This window comes from Cervus canadensis, chromosome 19 (genome assembly GCF_019320065.1).
Source record: "Cervus canadensis isolate Bull #8, Minnesota chromosome 19, ASM1932006v1, whole genome shotgun sequence".
NCBI lineage: Eukaryota > Metazoa > Chordata > Mammalia > Artiodactyla > Cervidae > Cervus > Cervus canadensis.
In genome coordinates, this window is record NC_057404.1 from 60606622 (window position 1) to 60626606 (window position 19985).

Below are 19985 nucleotides of genomic sequence, written 5' to 3' on the forward strand. Positions count from 1 at the left end.
ATGCTCATCTGACAGATGAGGACGCGGAAACCGAGGTGAGCTTTGCCTGGAGCCCTGCTGCCCACAGCTTCCTCATAGACTCCTGCTCCTCCTCAGGGGCATCTCCCTCAGGTGAAGGTGGGCACCGTGGTTCTCTTTGAAGGCTTTGTAGTGGAGACTTTTGGTAAGGTAAAATCCAGAGAAAAATCTCTGATATTTAAATCTTGAATTTGTGAAAATACAGGACGCTAAAAATAAAAACAGGCAAGTTGTGTAGGGTTAGAAAAACGTGGGAAAGGGAAAACACCCATCATCTCGGTGGTCCCCAAAACTAAAGTAGTGAAAGCACAGAGGAAAACTCACTTTGCATAAATGTTAATAAACGAGTAGGTTTTGTGTTCTGTTGATCAGCTTAGAAGGTGACTCTCCTGAGGAAATCATAAGGGGTCTTTGTGCCCCAGCTAAAATTCTGCCGGTGGACATTTGTTTATGGTTCCTGGTGGCTGGTGAAAGCTAACCTGGAAACATAATCAGAGGGAAGATAGTCACCATTGATGCCTGCCATATGTGCTATCTCTTTTCTGTATTCACACATTCACCCTCAACAAGTGACTCAGTGAAGTTTTGTATTTCTTGGTGTTATTACAGATTCAGATATTGGTTGGTTTTTGTGATTGTAACAGCTTCAGTTAATTCTTTTAGCAAATATTTATTGAGCAACTGCAGTTGTTAGGCTCTGGGCTAGTCGCTAGAGACAAAAGGGTGAGTGCCAGAAGCACTCGATGTGTTCCATGGCTTGTATTTAACCCTGCAGTAAGTCTGCACGGTGGCTGTTATTGTCCTTGTTTTACAGACTAGGAAACTGATTGTGAGAAAGGTTATATCCCAAGAAGGGAATTAATCAGAATCTGAACTCAGATCTTTCCAAATACCTTTTTCATGGAAAAAGACTAAAAATTATTTTTCTGCATACTGATAAAATGCTGTATCCATGCTCGTTTCCATTAGCATAGGCACATATCTATACACACTCTTTCATAAAGTTATTTTACAAAAATGAGAAAAGAGTAAACTCATTTCATCATCTACCATTTCAGCAGTTGCTTATAGAGATCCCTTTAAGTAATCTGCTTTGGCTCTAATATTTTTAATAACATAGTCTATAAGGGGGATGTGACGTAATTTTCATTTGTTTGGGGCTTGTTTTACACAATTATTCACTAAATGTTTATTGCCAAGATCTATTTGGAATGCATTAGTGAACAAAATAGAAATTCTGGCTCTTGCTTAGCTTGTGTTTTAGTGAGGGGAGCTAGGACAGGAAATTGACAATGAAAAATTACAAACATTTTATACTGTGCTAAAATGTTGAAAGTCCTTCAGAAAAAAAGAAAAAGTAGAGCTGGGTATTGTTGACTTGGCAGTGTGTGTGGGTGTGTGGATGGATGTTATTCTAAATAGGTGATTGGTCCAGGTAATCCGTCCTGAGCAGGGGAAATATGGGCAGTGACTTAAAGGACGGGAAGAAAGGCAGCAGTCAGAGCGAAGGCCCTGAGATGAGACTTGGCTTGCTGTGTTCAGGGGATAAGGAGAGCAGTGAGGCTGGAAGGTCTTGTCGGGGGCTGGGTACTAGGAGAGGAGGCGAGAGAGACCGTGAAGGGCCTTTTGGGCTATTGTGAAGCCGTTGGCTCTACTTTGAGTGGAATAGGAAGCCACGGCAGGGTTTAGGCCAAGGAGGGACGTGATCTGACTTGAGTTTATCAAGGATCGCTTTGACTGCTGTGTTGAGAATAGTTGACCTCAGAGTGAACTGGGAGACTTGTTAGGATTCTTCTGCAGTAATCCATGTGAGAGGTGACGGTGGTTTAGACCAAGATGCTGGCAATGTTGGAAGTGTAGTTTGGAGATAGAATGTGCTGATGACGTAAGTGAAAGAAAGGTAAGGATCAAAGATGATTCCAAGGATTTTAGCCTGAGAAATTGGGAGGATTGGATTGTTGGCCAGCACCTGAGATGGGGAAGATTTTGGTGCAGCAGATTTGAAGGGGGGAGATCTGGAATTTGGTTTAAGACATGTTGATTTTGATAAGTTTATTAGATAACAGATATCAAAAAGGCAGTGAGATAACTGCTGTTGTACCAGTGGTTCCTCCTTCCCATCCTTTATGACATCATTTTTGTCTGTTTTATGTGTCATAAATCTTACAGTACACTTTTACTCTTTTCCGTTTATACCACCAATTATCTTTTAGAGCCATTAAAAAATAAGATTGTGTTATTTACCTTTATTTTGGTTTCTGGAGCTCATCATTTCTTTGTTGTTAATTACATTTTTGTGTGGTATCATATTCCTTATGTGAGAACCATATCCTTTGAACATTTTTTTGTATCACAAGTCTGATGGCAATGAGTTTTCTCAGTTTCCGTTTTCTGAAAAAAGTATTGCATTTGTGTTTGAAAGATACCCTCTCCAGATTGATAGGTTTTTTTCTTTTTCATTATATTAAAGATATTACTTGTTCTTTTTTTGACTTAAAACATTTCTGAAAAATTTGCTTTCCAGAGGTTATAACATATAAGTGTTATGTTCTTCACACATTCTCTTTTCCCCCCTCTGCTTTTAAGATTTTTCTAGTTTTCTTTGACTTTTAGCAGTTTGAATATGATGTGTTTAAAATTTAAAAAAATTGCTTCTTTTATGTGTCGTTTGATATCTTTTATCATTTTTGGAAGATTCTTAGCCTTTTTCTCTTCAAATATTACTTCTGGCCCAAACTTCCTTTCTTCTTCTGGGACTCCAATTCCGTGCATGTCAGACCAGTTGATGGTATTGTCTCACAGCTCTTACATGCTTTGTTCTGCTTTATTTTCCTTTTCCCCACTCTGTGTTTCGATTTAATAGGTAATTTCTGTTGCCTTCAAGTGAATCGCTGCTTTTCTCAGTGTGTCAAGTTACCTGGTGATTCTGTCAAAGGCATTCATATTTGCACCATGGTTTTTATTTCTAGCATTTTCACTGGATTCCCTTTTGTAGCTTCCATGTCTTAGTTGAAATCTACTATATTCTTGCATGTTATCTGCCTTTTCTAGTAGATTATTTAACAAATTAATCATAATCACTGTTAAAGTGCTTGTCTGATAGTTCTAATATCTGTGTCATTTTTGCATCTGATTCTGCTGCTTGCTCTGTTTCTTCACTATGGGCTGTATTTTTTCTCCTTGCTTCCTTGTATGTTTTTTTTTTTTTTTTTTTTAAATTGAAGGACAACTGCTTTACAGGATTGTGTCAGCCTCTGCTATGCCGCAGCATGAGTCATGCACAGGTACACACGTCCCCTCCTTCTTGAACCTCCCTCCCGCCTGCCACCTTATTCCACCCCTCTCGGTGGTCACAGAGCCCTGGTCTGAGCTCCTGTGTCACACAGCAAAGTCCCACTGGCTATCTGTTTTACATATGGTAATGTATGTTTCCATGACATTCCTTGTTTTTTAAAATTATTTTAATTGGAGAATAATTATTTTACAGCATTGTGATATTTTTGGCCATACATCAGCATGAATCAGCCATAGATATACATGTGTATACATGTGTATACATGTATACATATGTGTATACATATACACAGATATACATATATATATACATAGATATACATGTGTTCCCTTCCCCATCCTGAACCGCCCCTCCTGCCGCCACTTCCCTCCCTACCCTGTCCCTCTAGGTTGTCCCAGAGAACTGGCTTCATGCATTGGACTCTCACTGGTCATCTGTTTTACATATGGTAATATGTATGTTTCAATGCTGTTCTCTCAAATCATCCCACCCTCTCCTTCCCCCTCATGTGTCCCCAAGCCTGTTCTCTAAGTCTGCGTCTCCATTGCTGCCCTGCAAATAGGCTCATCAGTACCATCTTTCTAGATTCCATATATGTGCTTTAATATACGATATTGGGCTTCCTCTTTCTGATTTACTTCACTTTGTATGATAGACTTTAGGTTCATCCACCTCACTAGAACTGACTCTGATGCATTCATTTTTTGTAGCTGAGTGATATTCCATTGTATATATGTACCACAAATTCTGTATCCATTCATCTGTTGGTGGACATCGAGGTTGCATCTGTGTCCTCAGTTCAGTCCAGTCGCTCGGTCATGTCTGACCCTTTGTGACCCCGTGGACTGCAGCACGCCAGGCCTCCCTGTCCATCACCAACTCCCAGAGCTTACTCAGACTCATGTCCATCGAGTTGGTGATGCCATCCAACCATCTCATCCTCTGTCATCCCCTTCTCCTCCTGCCCTCAGTCTTTCCCAGCACAAGGGTCCTTTCCAATGAGTCAGTTCTTTGCATCAGGTGGCCAGAGTATTGGAGCTTCAGCTTCAGCATCAGTCCTTCCAGTGAACATTCAGGACTGATTTCCTCTAAGATTGACTGGTTTGATCTCCTTGTAGTTCAAGAGACTCTCAAGAGCACTTCCTATGTCCTAGGCATTGTAAAAAGAACTGCAGTGAACATTGGGCTACATGTGTCTCTTTCTGTTACTCTGTTTCTCAGCGTGTATGCCCAGCAGTGGGATTGTTGGGTCGTAGGGTAGTTCTGTTCCTAGTTTTTTAAGGGATCTCCATACTGTTCTCCATAGTGGCTGTATCAGTTTGCATTCCCACCAACAGTGCAAGAGGGTTCCCTTTTCTCCACATCCTCGCCAGCATTTATTGTTTGTAGATTTTTTAATAATGGTCATTCTGACAGTGAGGTGATAACCTCATTGTAGTTTTGATTTGCATTTCTCTAATAGTGATGTTGAGCATCTTTCCATGTGTTTGTTGGCCATCTATATGTCTTCTTTGGGGAAATGTCTGTTTAGGTCTTCTGCCCATTCTTTGATTGAGTTGTTTGTTTTTCTGGTATTGAGTTGCATGAGCTGCTTGTATATTTTGGAAATTAATCCTTTGTTATTGTTTCACTTGCAATTATTTTCTCCCATTCTGAGGGTTGTCTTTTAATCTTCTTTTTTGTTTCCTTTGCTGTGCAAAGCTTTTAAGTTTAATTAACTCCCATTTATTTAGTTTTGTTTTTCTTTCCATCATTCTAGGAGGTGGGTCAAGAAGTATCTTCCTGTGATGTATATCAAAAAGTGTACCGCCTATGTTTTCCTCTAAAAGCTTTATAGTTCCCGGCCTTACATTTAAATCTTTAGTCCATTTTGAATTTATTTTTGTATATGGTGTTAGAAAGTGCTCTACTTTCATTCTTTTACATGTAGCCGTCCAGAAATCCTAGCACTGCTTACTGAAGAGGCTGTCTTTTCTCCACTGTATATTCTTGCCTCCTTTGTCAAAGTTAAGGTGCCCGTAAGTGTGTGGGTTTGTCTCTGGGTTTTCTGCCTTGTTCCGTCTGTCTGTATTTCTGTCTTTGTGCCAGTACCACACTGCCTTAGTGACTGTAGCTTTGTAGGACCGTCTGAAGTCGGGAAGGCTGATTGCTCCAGCTCCATTCTTTTTCAAGACTGCTTTGGCTGTTCGGGGTCTTCTGTGTTTCCATATAAATTGTGAAATTGTTTTGATCTTGTTCTGTGAAAAATAACGTTGGTAGTTTGATAGGGATTCCTTTGAATCTGTAGATTACTTTGGGTAGTATAGTCATTTTCACAATATTGATTGTTCCAATCCAAAAATGTTATATCTCTCCATCTGTTTATGTCATTTTTGATTTCTTTCATCAGTTTTTTTTTTAAATAGTTTTCTGCATACTGGTCTTTTGTCTCTTTAGGTAGGTTAATCCATTGGTGTTTTATTCTTTTCATTTCAGTGGTGAAGGGGATTGTTTCCTTAACTTCTCCTTCTCATTTTTCATTATTAGTGTATAGCAGTGCAAGGGATTTCTGTATGTTAATTTTATATCCTGTGGCTTTACTATATTCATTGATTAGCTCTAGTAATTTCTGGTGGAATCCTTAGGGTTTTCTATGTGTAGTATCATGTTACCTGCATCTAGTAAGGATTTTTCTTCTTCTTTTCTGATCTGAATTCCTTTTATTTCTTTTTTCTTCCGATTGTTGTGGCTAGAACTTCCAAAATTATGTTGAATAATAGTGGCAAGAGTGGGCACCCTTGTCTTGCCTGGTCGTAGAGGAAATGCTTTCCATTTTCAACATTGAAAATAATATTGGTTGTGGGTTTGTTGTATATGGCTTTTATTATTTTGAGGTGGGTTCCTTCTATGTGTATTTTCTGGAGAGTTTTTAAAATCATAAATGGGTGTTCAATTTTGTCAAAAGCTTTTTCTGCATCTACTGGATGATCGTATGGTTTTTATCTTTCAGTTTGTTGATATGGTGTATCACATTGAATGATTTGCATATACTGAAGAATCCTTGCATCCCTGAGATAGATCCCACTTGATCGTGGTGTATGGTCCTTTTAATGTGTTGTTGGAGTCTGCTGGAATTTTGTTGAGAATTTTGCTTCCTTGTATGTTCTTAATTTTTTTTTTGAATGCCAGTGTAGTGTGAAACAATCAGGAGTATAGTAAACAGTATTTATGCTTTTGTTTTGTCCGGTTCTTAGTGGGGGAGTTTGGATCAGTCTGGGTGGGAGGTAAGGTGGGTTTGCACTATGTTGTTTCTCTTTCTTTCACTGAACCACAGGCTGCAGGTTCCTCTGGAATTGCCTTGTGGTTCGGGTGCTGCTGCAGATTTTTCTTGGTGTCTGTAGCTGCCTCAGTTTTCTTCTGTCCCAAGTGCCTGCACCATAGAGGGGTCCTCTCACCCAGCGGCACGCTCTGCCCTTCCCCTGTAGTAGACTGCTGTTTTGTTACTTGAGGTCTCTGTTCTCTGTCTTGGTTCGGCTTCACTCTTATCTAGGGTTGGTTTATCAGCTTGAGCTCTGGGAGTTGAATTTCCATAGCATTCCTCTCTCTCTTTCCCATGAGAGCCGAACGTTTGTCTTGCATTGGTGGTTGATGTTTTGTGGGAGAGCGCTTCCTGTCCCTCACCCGATGGCAGGAGTCCTTTGAGGGTTGTGGTACAGGTTGCTGAGCCTCCTGTCCTCCTTTAGTGGCCGTGGATCTTTCCTTGTGTCTTGGAGGTGACAGAGTTTGCTGCTTTTCTTCTTACAGGGCAGAAAGGTCAGGATGGGAGGTAGAGGGTGCAGCATGTTTTGCAGCAGCTGCTGTTCTCTTAGATGCCTGCACCACTGAATGTGTCTCTGTCCTCCTTTCTGTCCCCCGGCTTCCCTTATATGGGGACGTCCTTGGAAGGCAGTCTGTAAGCGTGAGCTCCCCTTGGATCTGGGGCTGCTGGCAGTTCTAACATAGGCAAGCTGTTTCACATGCATTCTTAGCAAACTGAAAATGTTAGTTGATGTCTTGCTTGTATGCTAGTGGGCATCCTCCTCATGATTTGCCGTAGATAGCCTAGTGCTCTCCAAGAAAAGTATTTTATAGTTAATCAACCTTTCTTATTTTAGGGTAGGAGTGAATCCTTGATGAATATTGAACTTGGAAAAATTTAACATTAATGGCATTTCTATGTATTCTTATTTACTGTTTTTATTATTTAACAAATCTATCAGTTTTGAAAGATATTTTAAAATCTCCAGCTCAAGTTCTTGCATTTCTCATATTTTTATGCTGCTGGTTTCTTACAGTTCTATGTTCTTCATACATATACTTTATATCATTGCATAATGTTCTGTTTTACTCTGTTTGGTGAGTTCAGCCATTAATTGAACCTTGTCTGATACACCATTGCCTTTGTTTTCTTTGCTTTTATCTGTATATTTTTGTCTACCCAGTTTAATAAATTTTTTTATTACTTTCTTTTATCTTTTTGTAATCATGTGTAGCTAGGTTATATTTCATAATGCAGATTTATAATCTCTTTATTTAATAAGAGATTTTAAACTTCATATTTAGTGTAATGACTGATATAACTGATTTTTATTCTTGTCATCTTTATGCTCATTACTTTATTGTTATTGTATTTTAATTTTCCCTATTTTTGCTGTCCAAGTCACTGTTCATCCTTTTCCCTTCTCTTATTAAGTGGTACTCATACCTTTATTTGATGATTTACTTACTCTTCCCCTTTCATAATCAGATGCACGTGACTTTTATTTGATAGCTAGAACTCAGCCATTTTCTCCACAAAACATGATTCTTCCCTGTGGGATGTTCATTTCTGTATTATTTCCCTCTTCTCCTTGCTGTCACCCATTGCTCCCTCCAACCTCTGCCTACTGTACAAGCATGGAGAATGCTTTTATCTTCCTGCCTGCCAGTTTTGATGAAATGGTGTGTTACTTAATCTAATTTGTTTAAAAATATATTTTTGTATTGCTTATAAAGTTTCATAGAAAGAACATGTCTGAGTATCATTCTTTTGGTGATGACAGTTGAACAATACTTGTAAAACATAACTGTTGTTGAGTAACTAATAATTGCCAAAGATCATAATTGTACAATACTGAAAAATACAGAAGAAAATACAATTATTGGAGAACAGTTGCTCTGCAGTGTTGTGTTGGCCTCTGCCACACATCACGAATCAGCCCCAGGTACACACATCTCCCTCTGAGCCCCTCCAGGTTCCCGGCGCCCCCGAGCCCTCTGGGTTGGTTGTCACAGAACAGAGCGGAGCTGTCTGTGTCACGCAGCGAACTCTCCCTGGCTGCCTGCTTATACACGTGGTAATGTGCACATTTCCATGCTGTGCTCCCAGTTCGTCTCTCTCCACTGTTCTGTATGTCTGTGTCTGCACTCCTGCCTTGCAGACAGTTTCATCAGTACTGTGTTTCTAGGTTTCATATGGATGCTGTAATATACAGTATTTGTGTTGCTCTGACTTCACTTTGTAGAAGAGGCTCTAGGTTCATCCACCTCATTAGAACTGACTTGAATGCATTATTTTTTATAACTGAGTAATACTCCGTTGTCTGTATGCACCGCAGATTGCGTATCCATTCATGTGTTGGTGGACATCTGGGTTGCTTCCATATCCTAGCTCTTGTGAGATGTGCTGCAGTGACGTTGGGGTACATGTGTCTCCTTCATTTACGGTTTTTTCGTGGTGGGTGCCCAGGGGTGGGGTTGTTGGATCAGATGGTGGTTCTGTTCCTGGTTTTTTAAGGGGTCTCCGTACTGTCTTCCCTGGTGTCTGTGCCAGTTTACATTCTCAGCAGCAGTCCAAGAGGATTCCCTTTTCCCACAGCCTCTCCAGCATTTATTATTTGTAGATGTTTTAATGACAGCCATTCTGACCAGTGTGAGGTGTAACCTCTTTACCCAGTTAATTATGTTACATTAACTTTGTGTGTTTGCACACCAGCTGTTCATTTTCTTCTGATTTCTGCTGTTTGTTCTGGCTCATTTGTTTAGAGATGTTTTGCAGTTCTTTTTCTCATACCATGTGGATAATTCTCTGTCTGAATCTGTGTGTATCATCAAGTAGCTCTCCTTCCCATCTTACTGTGAAGGATCTCCTGACTGGGTAAGTGATTCCCAGGTTCTTGTGTTTCTCTTTCAGCTTACTCTCCAAAAATATTTAACTAGGCCATTATGTTTTTCAGTTTTAGAAGCATCTTTATTGAGTGCTGCACTTGAATGTCCTTAAATTCTCTTACGTAATTGACATATTCCGTTTATTTATTTATTTGGCCATGCTTCATGGCCGGTGGGATTTTAGTTCCCCGACCAGGGATTGAACCAAGACCATCAACAGTGACAGCATGGAGTCTTAACCACTGGACCACCAGGAAATTCCAACGTAACTCCCTTTAATTAAAGTACTCTCTCCTACACGTGTTCTGTTTTACAGTATGGGTCTTGTTTTTCCCTTTGCTCTCCGTCATAGGTGGCTGGACCCTTGGCACAGGCCGTTTGCCGTGGTGGTTTTACTGGGCTCATGGCTGGCTGTTGGGAGCCCTGGTGTCAGCCCTGCCCGTGGGCAGAAGGCTTGGCGTTGCCGCGGGCCTGCGGTGGCAGGTGGGCACTCAGACCCCTGCTGGCTTTCTGGTCTCCCTGCACGTTGCTGGGCTGCAGGGATAGGGCGGACTGTGGGCCGTGGCCTGCCTCCTGTGACTCTCAGCCTCTTTATAGGATCTCCTGGCTCCCAGGTCCCAGCGCTGTCTCTTGTGCCGCTTTCCGGTGAAGCGCTCGGGCTGTCTGGGAGAACGCACACCAGGTCTGTGCTAGGACCTAGGGCGTCGCTGGGTACGTGCCCGTGGAAGCTGCTCTGCTCAGGAGAACAGTGGCCTGGCGCTGCGGTTGCAGGAAAGGTGCTCGGTTCAGGTTGCCGTGTTCAGAGCCGCTTCTCCTTCACGGCTCTCCTGCATTTCCCGTGTCATGCTCCTTTCCTAACTGGTGCGTTTCATAAAGATGTTTCTGCTCTATCCTGGGCACGAGTGCAGTTCTTTGCCTGATACTTGCTCTGTCAGCTCAGAGTAACAGACAGCTGCATGACTCAGAGGTTATGCTCTCTCAGTAACAAGGTGGGCATTTGCTGCTATCAGTTCAGTGGCTCCAGATGTCAGGTGGGCATGTTTGCAATTCTCTTGGGCTTAAAATGGCTGCGTTAGCCCCAGGTATCATGATCTTCTTCCAGATGAGGATAAAGAGGAAGTAACCAAGGCATTAGGGTGTTTGTTACCTGCCGACTTGGTTCGCATTCAAGAGCTTTTGTGGTAGGTTCATACTATGATTTCTGCTTCCAGGTTGTTAGCGCTCCTCTCTGCCTAAATGGAGAGCTGATAATGTAGTTTTTCTGCCTAGATACATTAGTTCTCTCACAAAGGTCAGTGTTCTAATACTAAGGAGAAAGGAAAAGAAGATTGGATATTTTTCATATTGAACTTTTTAGAAATGCACTTTATTGGTGGCCTACTTGAATTGCAAGAGCACACATATGCACAATAGTTAGCCTTGAAATATAATTATATTCTGAGTGGGGACTCTAGACTCCTTTTGTGAAAAACATTATTTTACATATAAATGATTCAACTGCAGATTGATTCACTTTAGTATAACTTGTTTCATTTATATGTATATGTGTTTTATTTGCTGAACCATTTCAAAGTAAATTACAGACATTATGACCATTCATTCCTCCATATTTCAGCATAAGGACATTTTCCTAAATAGCCATACTATCATTTTTGCATCCAACAAAAATAAGTGATTTCTTAATGTCTTCTAATTTCAGCCCATATTCAAATTACTCTAAGTACCTCCAAAATGTTTTTATAGCTGTTTATTTTTGAACCAGAATTCTCATGGACCACCTCTTATGCTTGGTTGTGTCTATTAAATCTCTCTTTAACAGTCTCTTCCTCTTCCCATTCCCTTAAAAACAAACCAAAACAACAAAAAGTTACTCTCTGAAGAGAGCAGGCTCTTTGTTTGTGGTATATATCACTATCTGGATTTATCTGATTGTTTTCCCAAGGCACACTATTTAATGTGTTTCTCTGTTGGTGGTGGTGTTCAGGTGCTAAGTCATGTCGACACTTCTGCAATCCCATGAACTGTCCAGGAGACAGGCTCCTCTGTCCATGGGATTCTCTAAGTAAGAATACTGGAGTGGGTTGCCATTTCCTTCTCCGGGGGTTCTTCCCAACCCAGGGATTGAACCCACGTCTCCTGCACTGCATGCAGACTCCTTACCACTGTGCTGCCCGGGAGCCCTATTTGTTTCTTTGTCATCTGTATTTCTTCTAATTTGAGAGTTAGATATGCACTTTAAAACAACAACAACACACTGATGTATATTAAACACTTCTCTCTGCCCTCAGGATGCTCCTTATGTTGCAGGAAGCAATGCAGTCTCGGCAGTGGGAGACAGGAAGGAACATAGGCGGCATCTCCCGCTCCCCTCGTACGTGTTTCACCTTCTGCCCCTTCTAGATAGTGGGGTCTCCCCAGGTGCCTGGTGAGAGACAGGACAAGGGCAAGAGGTCTGTGCATGTTCACTTGCCCTCTGGAGGTGCCTGGAGAGTTTGGCAAACACCCCTGTCACATGTCCCTATGATAGACACTGGGGAATGACGGGCTGGAATGATTTACTTCCTACTGTGTTTTAGCAGCAGGCATCTAATATGGTCTTTCTCTCAGTAATACCAACACTGCGTAGATGCAGTTTTTCCATTGTAAAGATGTAACTGGTAATCTGTAGGTTCAAACTGTATGAATACCTATTTTACGGTCATCATTTGAAAATCTTTGCCTGAATCAGTTACATTATTAGGGATTTCAAAATGGGGATTTCACTTGAATGTTCCTCCTCCTTTCATAAATTAGATTCCTCTGTAAAGAAGAGCTTTCCTTCATCGTCTACTGCTGTCTGGTTATCCTGCAGTAGCATTATTGTTGAAAAGAGGAGAACATGCTTAGTTCTTTCTCTTTATTATTTTTTATTGGCTATTATGGCAAATGAGGTGTTTCAAAAATTCTTTTCTTCTCTTCCTGGCAATCACTATGGACTTAAGAATTTGTTAATGTTTCAATTACACTCTTGTTCTTTGAAAGGACTGTTAGAAATCAGCTAATCCATATCTATGCCTTCCCAGGTGCTTTAGTTGTAAAGGATCTGCCTGCCAGTGCAGGAGACACGGGTTTGATCCTTGGGTCGGGAAGATCCTGTGGAGAGGGAAATGACAACCCACTGCAGTATTCTTGCCTGGAAAATCCCATGGACAGAGGAGCCTGGCAGATTACAGTCCGTGGGGTCGCAAAGGGCCAGAAATGACTGAGTGACTAAACAACAAGGAATCTTAGAAATCAGCAAATCTAGAGCTCCAAGCTTTATAGCCGAGGAAACTGAAGCTCAGAAGTTTGTTACGCTCTGTTGTGTCACAGGTGGTCAGCGGCAGAGCAGGGGTGAGGGTGCAGATCTCTGGGGTCCTCAGCGCTTTCCTCACCGAGTGAAGCTCTGCAGTAAAAGCTTTCTTTCACGTTCTTGCTAATAATATTACTCAAAATGACAGAAAATGGCCCACATGTTTTCAGTCACACTTTTTCATTAAAAGTTATTGTCTAGTCTGGTGGGTCCCAAGTTGAATGGATATTTATCTGCATTGTTTAGAAAGAGCAAAGAAGCACTGTTGTAGTCTCAGCATTGAGCCAGTCTGAGAAGTGAGTTTGACTTGGACAATTTGGTGTCCGCAGGTTGAATTTGTCTTACAGTCACATTTTATTTGATCTACATAGAATTTTGGAAACTTGAAATTCATTGCCTATATATATATATATATATATATAATAGTACTGATTTCATATACAAATTTAAATTGTCGGTTTCACTAAAATATTCAGTTGGAATTGAAAACATTCAGTTGGAGTTGAAAAGCTTTATAAATGTGCATGTCCCTCCACCTCCCCTCCTGGCCACTCCCTGCTGTATCCTGTATATATTTTTGTCTGATGTTGTGCTGCTTTCCCGCCTCATTCTGTAAGCCTTTGGGTTAGGTAGTTGGAAGCAAGGAATTATAGGAAGATTTCTTGAATATAGTCACAGATTGAAGGTAGTAATAATCAGACACATGAACAGCAAGAAAATGGTAGAGTTGATAGTTTTTTTTGCTGGTAGTATGAGATCTTCAACAGCTAAACCACAAAGTAAAACCAATGATGACAAGAAGTCAGCTAGAAATTTTTGAGATTTTCAAGGAGATAGTTTGAAATGTTGCTTTCCTTCTAGTCATTAATTATGAACCTCATGTTAGGTGTTGAATAGGCTCGTGCACCTGATCAGAAAGATCCCCTAGAGAAGGGAATGGTAACCCACTGCAGTATTGCCTGGGAAATCCCAGGGACAGAGGAGTCTGGTGGGCTATGGTCCATGGGGTTGCAAAGAGCAACTGAAAACACACATGCATAATTTATATTATGATGAAGCCTATGGAATTTTCATGTATCAAAAATGGTCAAATATTAGCAATTTGATACAGTTCAACCAAAAGAAAAAAGTTACATGTATATGGAGTGAGCGCCCTAAATCATCCTTCCATTGGTACATTACCCAAGCATGTTTGAAGCCTGCTGAGGTAGGAGAGGCTTATTCTTAGAAGGATCATAGAAAATGGTTAGTGAATAAAGCTGTGTATACATTAAAATTACGATGATGAGAAAGTACTGCTTGGGTCGTAGAAATGACAGTGGACAGAGAGAGGACAGGGCTGGATCGCAGGTGCTAGGCTCTTCAGAGGAATCTAAGCGTGGGTCCACTAAGTATAAAAACTTCATCAAAAGCCTAATATAAATTGTTTTGATTATCTTCAGTGTTTCTTACCACAAATATATGGATAGCTAAGAGTTAACTATTGATATTTTATTATCTTGCAGCCACAGAAACTCAAGTTTATTTGATCACATCATTCCAGTATACTCACTAGTGTGCTTTGAAGGCAATTTTACCAAATCCAGAGAGCTAAATATAGATTTATTGCCTCTATCTGAATTTTATGTCAGTATATTTCAAATTGAATTGCAGCCCATTGGTGTGTTGTGAAATTAATTTGATTATTCACTTCTGTCAAAACTAGTGTTTTTTTCAAAAGTGAAGTAAAATTGAGTAGAAAATATGAAATACATTGTACAGAGTAAGGGCAGTGTTATTTCAAGAAGTTTACATTTTAGTTTTTAAAGTGTGTGTTTGTGTGTACAGTTGACCTTTGAACAACGTGGGAGTTAATCCACACATAAAATATAGTTGGCCCTCCACATCTGCAGTTCTTCCACACCTGTGGATTCAACCAACCAGGATGATGTGATTAAAATATCCATGTTTAAGTGGACCCATGCAGTTCAAACTGTGTTAAGGGTCAGCTGTGTATATGTGAATATACTAGAATGAGATGCAGAATGTATTTCTTGGCTTGAGTAAAAAATTTGAAAGCCATATTTATTATAGTTTGGTAGTTTGATTTTACGACAAAGTGATTGCTCACTATTAGTAGCAAAGCTTTAGACTCGCATTCCTGATTCTTGAGTTTTCAAAGCTTAAGAACTTTAGTAATCTTACTAGGTCTGCATCTAAGCAGGTGTTTCCCCCCCTAACCCCAGTCATTTACTTGGGTTTCTGTCTCTTTTCAGGCGTTTGAACTCTGTTTAATTGCTCGACACACTTTTCTGTTTCCTGTAGATTTGTGTCATGGAGAGGAACTGACTGGCATGGGTACATCGCTTTGGAAAGGGTGTCCTCAGATGGTTTTCTTCTGCAGCAGTTGCTGAAGGCTAAATATAGGACGAAGTGGAGTGAAAAGTTGAACTATATATGCATTAATACCAAATCCTCAACTTTGTTGCCCAAAACACACCTTAATACTTGGTTTCTGTCTTCGAGGTTGGCTGTAATAGCCAAATAGCAGTCTGCCTGTTGGTGTGCTTGTTTTTGGTTTATTTAGGACTATAGTTTTGACTTCAGGAGTCTTTCTAGCATTTTCTGCCTCGTAGTTAAAATTCAGCAGTAGATCTCCCAGACTGTGCTGTTGCTTGTCACTTCTCAGAGCCTCTTTGCTTTATCAAGTGAGGGCCTGGGTGCTTGTTACTGTTTAGTTGCTCAGTCCTGTCTGACTCTCTGCTACCTTGTGCAGTGCAGCCCACCAGGCTCCTCTGCCCGTGGGGTTCTTCAGGCAGGAATACTGGAGTGGGTTGCTGTTTTCCTCTCCAGGGGATCTTCCGGACCCAGGGATCGAACTCCCGCCTCCTGCATTGGCAGGCAGATTCCTCACCACTGAGCCACCAGGGAACTGGGTTAGCTAGTTGTACTTCCTTTAAGCTTTAACACTTAACTGTTGCCAGGAGTTGGGTTTTCTGTTGTTCATTCAGTCATTTGTAGTCCTTGAAACACTATTTTGGTGGTCCCCCCCCTTAACAGTGTTCATGAGGAGTTCCGCCGTGTCCATATGGAGGCAAGGGCTCTACTGTAGGATAGTCAGGGAAGGTTTGGGGGAGGCTCACAAGGACACGTGGAATCCGTGTCTTCTCTGTACCATGTCTGTGGCACGCTTGGCTGGACAAGCATGACCCCACTCCCAGTACCTCCAGCCCCTGCTTGATTGCCTCAGTTGTGAAAGCAGTTTTGCTCACCATCCACCCTGCCTCAGAGATCCCTCCTTGTTGGGGCCACTCCTGGTTTCACCAGCGGTTCTTACCTGGGAATTTGTCTATACACAGCTTGCAACATCCCACTCCCAGAGATTCTGATTTTAATAAGCTCAGGATTCTGAACTTGAAACAAGCGACCCTTGTGAATGAATCTCTTGATGGTGATTCAAAGCTCGTCGTTGGAGAAGCCCGGGTTCATGGAGTGCCTCTTTGGTTGGTTGAAGGATTGGCAGGAGAATTTAAGCTTTATTTATGAACAGTCTTCCTTTGAGAATGGCAAGCCTACTTCTTTCTGTTCATAATTGGGATGAATTTATGGTTTTTATGGAAATCAGGTGATTTTCTGCCTGGTAGGCTTGTCTCTCAAGCTAGGCAAGACTCTGCTTCTCATGGCTGCAGAGGTTTGAAACATTAAAGTATGATGTTCAGAGTCTTGTCAGAATGTAAATGTTGAGCAATTTAACCCTTTTATGTTGGCTCCTGTGTTGTGGTTTCATGCTGTTTGGCTAAAAATAGATTAAGCTGGATTTTATGTATATAAATATTTTCTGTTGGGTAAATTACTTAATATTTTAAATGTGTTTCAATCATTGGGTAGGAAGATTTAGAGAAAAAATTTTTCCAGAAAAGAAATAATAGTTTATTTTTGTATTGTGATTATTGTACTAATTCATTTTCCATATAATCATTACTACTCAGGGTGAAAAGTTTGGACCATTTGCTGGAGAGAAGAGAATGCCTGAAGATTTGGATGAAAATATGGATTACAGGTTGATGTGGGAGGTGAGGATGTGATTATATTGAAATATTTTAAATATGTTTCTCTATATATGAATATTTAATTTATATTTAATAAATATAATTATAATTTATATTGTTTATTATTATATAGTATTTATAATATAAATATTTAAATATAATTTATATTTAATATTAATATAAATGAATATTTAATTCATTTATAAGGTTAAGTTAATAGATATTGATACTAGTTGACTATTTAAGCATTGAATGTTTTAATTTTAAGGAACCCGAGTACCTTGGGAGTTTAACATTTAAAAAAAACTGTTGAAATATATAACTAGATAATTATTCTATAACTCTGGATCAGTTTATATATTTCATCATTAAAAATAATTAATTAATTAATTAATTTGTTTGACTTCACCAGTTCTTATTTGCAGCACGTGAGCTCTTTAGTCTCTGCTGTGGCATGCGGGTTTTTTTCATGCTGCATGTGAACTCTTAGTTGTGGCGTGTGGGATCCAGTTCCCTGACTAGGGATTGAACCTGGGAACCCTGCATTGGGAGCCTGGAGTCTTAGCCACCAGACCACCAGGAAAGTCACTGTACTTTATCATTAAAAATAAGTCATTCATGAATAAGGATGTTTGGATTTCAAAATACGCATATTCTTTTTATGGACTTAGAATTTGATTTCTGAAAATGAAATTATATTTTTTGTTTAACTTTTATTTCCCAATTGCAGTTCTAATTGCACAGAAACATTTCTGAGCTTTATATTGGAATAAAAATCCCAGCTTAAAATGTACCTTACTTCTAAAAACATACATTTAAAGAACTATGACACTGTAGATAGTCTTTTGCAATCTAAAGTCTCTCTAATGCAGGAATTTATATATGCAAATGCACATATGTATATATTATGTATATATTTGGAGAATTTTGATCCTAGCTTATGCCACTTACTTTCATTACTGTTGTTTTCTAATCTTTAGAAAAAGAAGGGCCTAGAGGGTAGAAATAGAAAAACAGAGGTGTGGATATTGTTCAACAAAAAGCTGGAAAAGGAAACTCAGTCCCAAGAATTTTATTTGGTGGGTTCCATGAGGAGGGTGGGAGCTGAGATATGTGTGGATGGAGCTGAGAGAAGTAGGATCATTAAATCAGAAAGGGATACAGTGCTGGACCAGAGAACTATGCATACGATGTCTCTCTGAACATGCATTTATCAGTTAGGATCACCAGAAAAACAGAGGTGGGTGTGTCTGTGTGTGTGTGTGTTTGTGTGTGTGTGTGTGTCTGTGTGTGTTTCTGTGAGTGTGTGTGTGTGTCTGTGTGTTTCTGTGTGTGTGTCTGTGTGTGTCTGTGTGTGTGTGTCTGTATGTGTGTGTGTGTCTGTGTGTGTCTGTGTGTCTGTCTGTGTGTGTGTTTCTGTGTGTGTCTGTGTGTGTTTCTGTGTGTGTGTGTGTCTGTGTGTATCTGTCTGTGTGCCTGTGTGTGTGTCTGTGTGTGTCTGTGTGTGTTTCTGTGAGTGTGTCTGTGTATGTGTCTGTGTGTGTGTCTGTGTGTGTCTGTCTGTGTCTGTGTGTGTGTTTCTGTGTGTGTGTATCTGTGTGTGTGTGTTTCTGTGAGTGTGTCTGTGTGTGTGTGTTTCTGTGAGTGTGTCTGTGTGTGTGTCTGTGTGTGTGTGTTTCTGTGTGTATTTCTGTGTGTGTGTCTGTATGTGTGTGTATCTGTGTCTGTGTGTGTGTGTCTGTCTGCTGTGTGTGTCTGTGTGTGTGTGTGTGTGTGTGTCTGTGTGTGTGTGTCTATGTGTGTGTGTGTGTCTGTGTGTGTGTGTTTCCCCCAAGGACTTGGCTTACATGATTGTTGGGGTGGCATGTTGGAACCTATAGGCTGGAAACTCAGACAGGAGTTAATACTCCAGTCTTGAGGAAGAACTTCTCAAGCATAGCTCAGTTTTTGCAGTTAAGTCCTTTGGTTTGGTCAAAGGCCACGCACAGTATTGACAGTAATCTCCTTTATTTAAAGTCAGCTGATTGTAGGTGTTAGCCACACCTGTAAAACACCTTCAGCGAAACCTGGGTTACTGTTTGATTAAATAACTGGGTACTGCCATCTGACCAAATTGACACACAAAACTGTACTATCTGCAAGCAAAACAGATTTTTAAGCATCACCGTATTGCTGACACTGCTGGATGTAGGGAGTGGGGTTGCTTATGAAGGAGATTCTTGAAAGATTTCTGAAGTGCAGCTGATGGAAAATGGAAATTTTATAATATAGTCTTTAAGTGGAAAATATTACAGGTTTACCTTAATTTAATATGCTGTTTTAATTGTTTATGTTTATAAGCCTAAAGATATTTCTAATGCCCTTAACTGTTTTTCTGGGCTTCCCTGGTGGCTCAGATGGTAAAGTGTCTGCCTGTAATGTGGGAGACCTGGGTTTGAACCCTGCGTTGGGAAGATCCCCTGGAGAAGGAAATGGCAACCCACTCCAGTATTCTTGCCTGGGAAATTCCATGAATGGAGGAGACTGGTCGCAAAGAGTCTGACACGACTGAGCAACTTCACTGGGTTTCTGCTTTTCTATAAGGTCTTAACTTTCTTAGCAGTTAATTTTTTTTTTCCATAAAGATTTTCAAAAATTGAACATTTATGTGACAAAATAACTTCAATAAGCCATAAATGATAAAAACATCAATTATAAAAGAGGTTTTGATATTTGTTTTATTGTCTCTAAAAGTTTTAATGTAGTGGTCAGGTTAATATCTTGCACAGCTGGTAATGCTAAGCAGATAATGATTATCATTTTTACTTTGAAAAAGAAGTGGGAAACTTACGGAGGCTGCCAGTGGTACAGCAGACCTTATCTTTGCATTATGTAATCCTGTGGTTCTGTGGTATCTTTATTGTTTTTTTTTTTTTATTGTTTGTTTTTACATACCAATAATATACCCAGTTCTCTCACTTTTCTACCCAAAGAGCTACTGATTATAAAATCATCCTATGTTCAGGTAGTGTTACGCTGTTCTCCGTTTTCTTTTACTTTTTATTTTATGCCTGTTTTGATTAAACAATATTTGTACTTGTGACCCAGTTCAGAAGGGTACTGGTGAAGTCTCCCTGTCCCCCACAAGCCCTCTCTTCTCACCTAAGAG

General features: G+C 40.2%; 1 protein-coding gene across 4 annotated transcripts in view; it reads left to right on the top strand.

Moving 5' to 3' along the window:
- PRDM5 (PR/SET domain 5) overlaps nt 1-19985 on the top strand; it is a 247423-nt gene that overhangs the window by 10760 nt on the left and 216678 nt on the right. For all 4 annotated transcript variants that reach the window (XM_043438519.1, XM_043438517.1, XM_043438518.1 and 1 more), the window contains exon 2: nt 16778-16861. In XM_043438519.1, coding sequence (XP_043294454.1) covers nt 16778-16861 — 84 coding nt within the window. The remainder of the gene's footprint in view (nt 1-16777; nt 16862-19985) is intronic.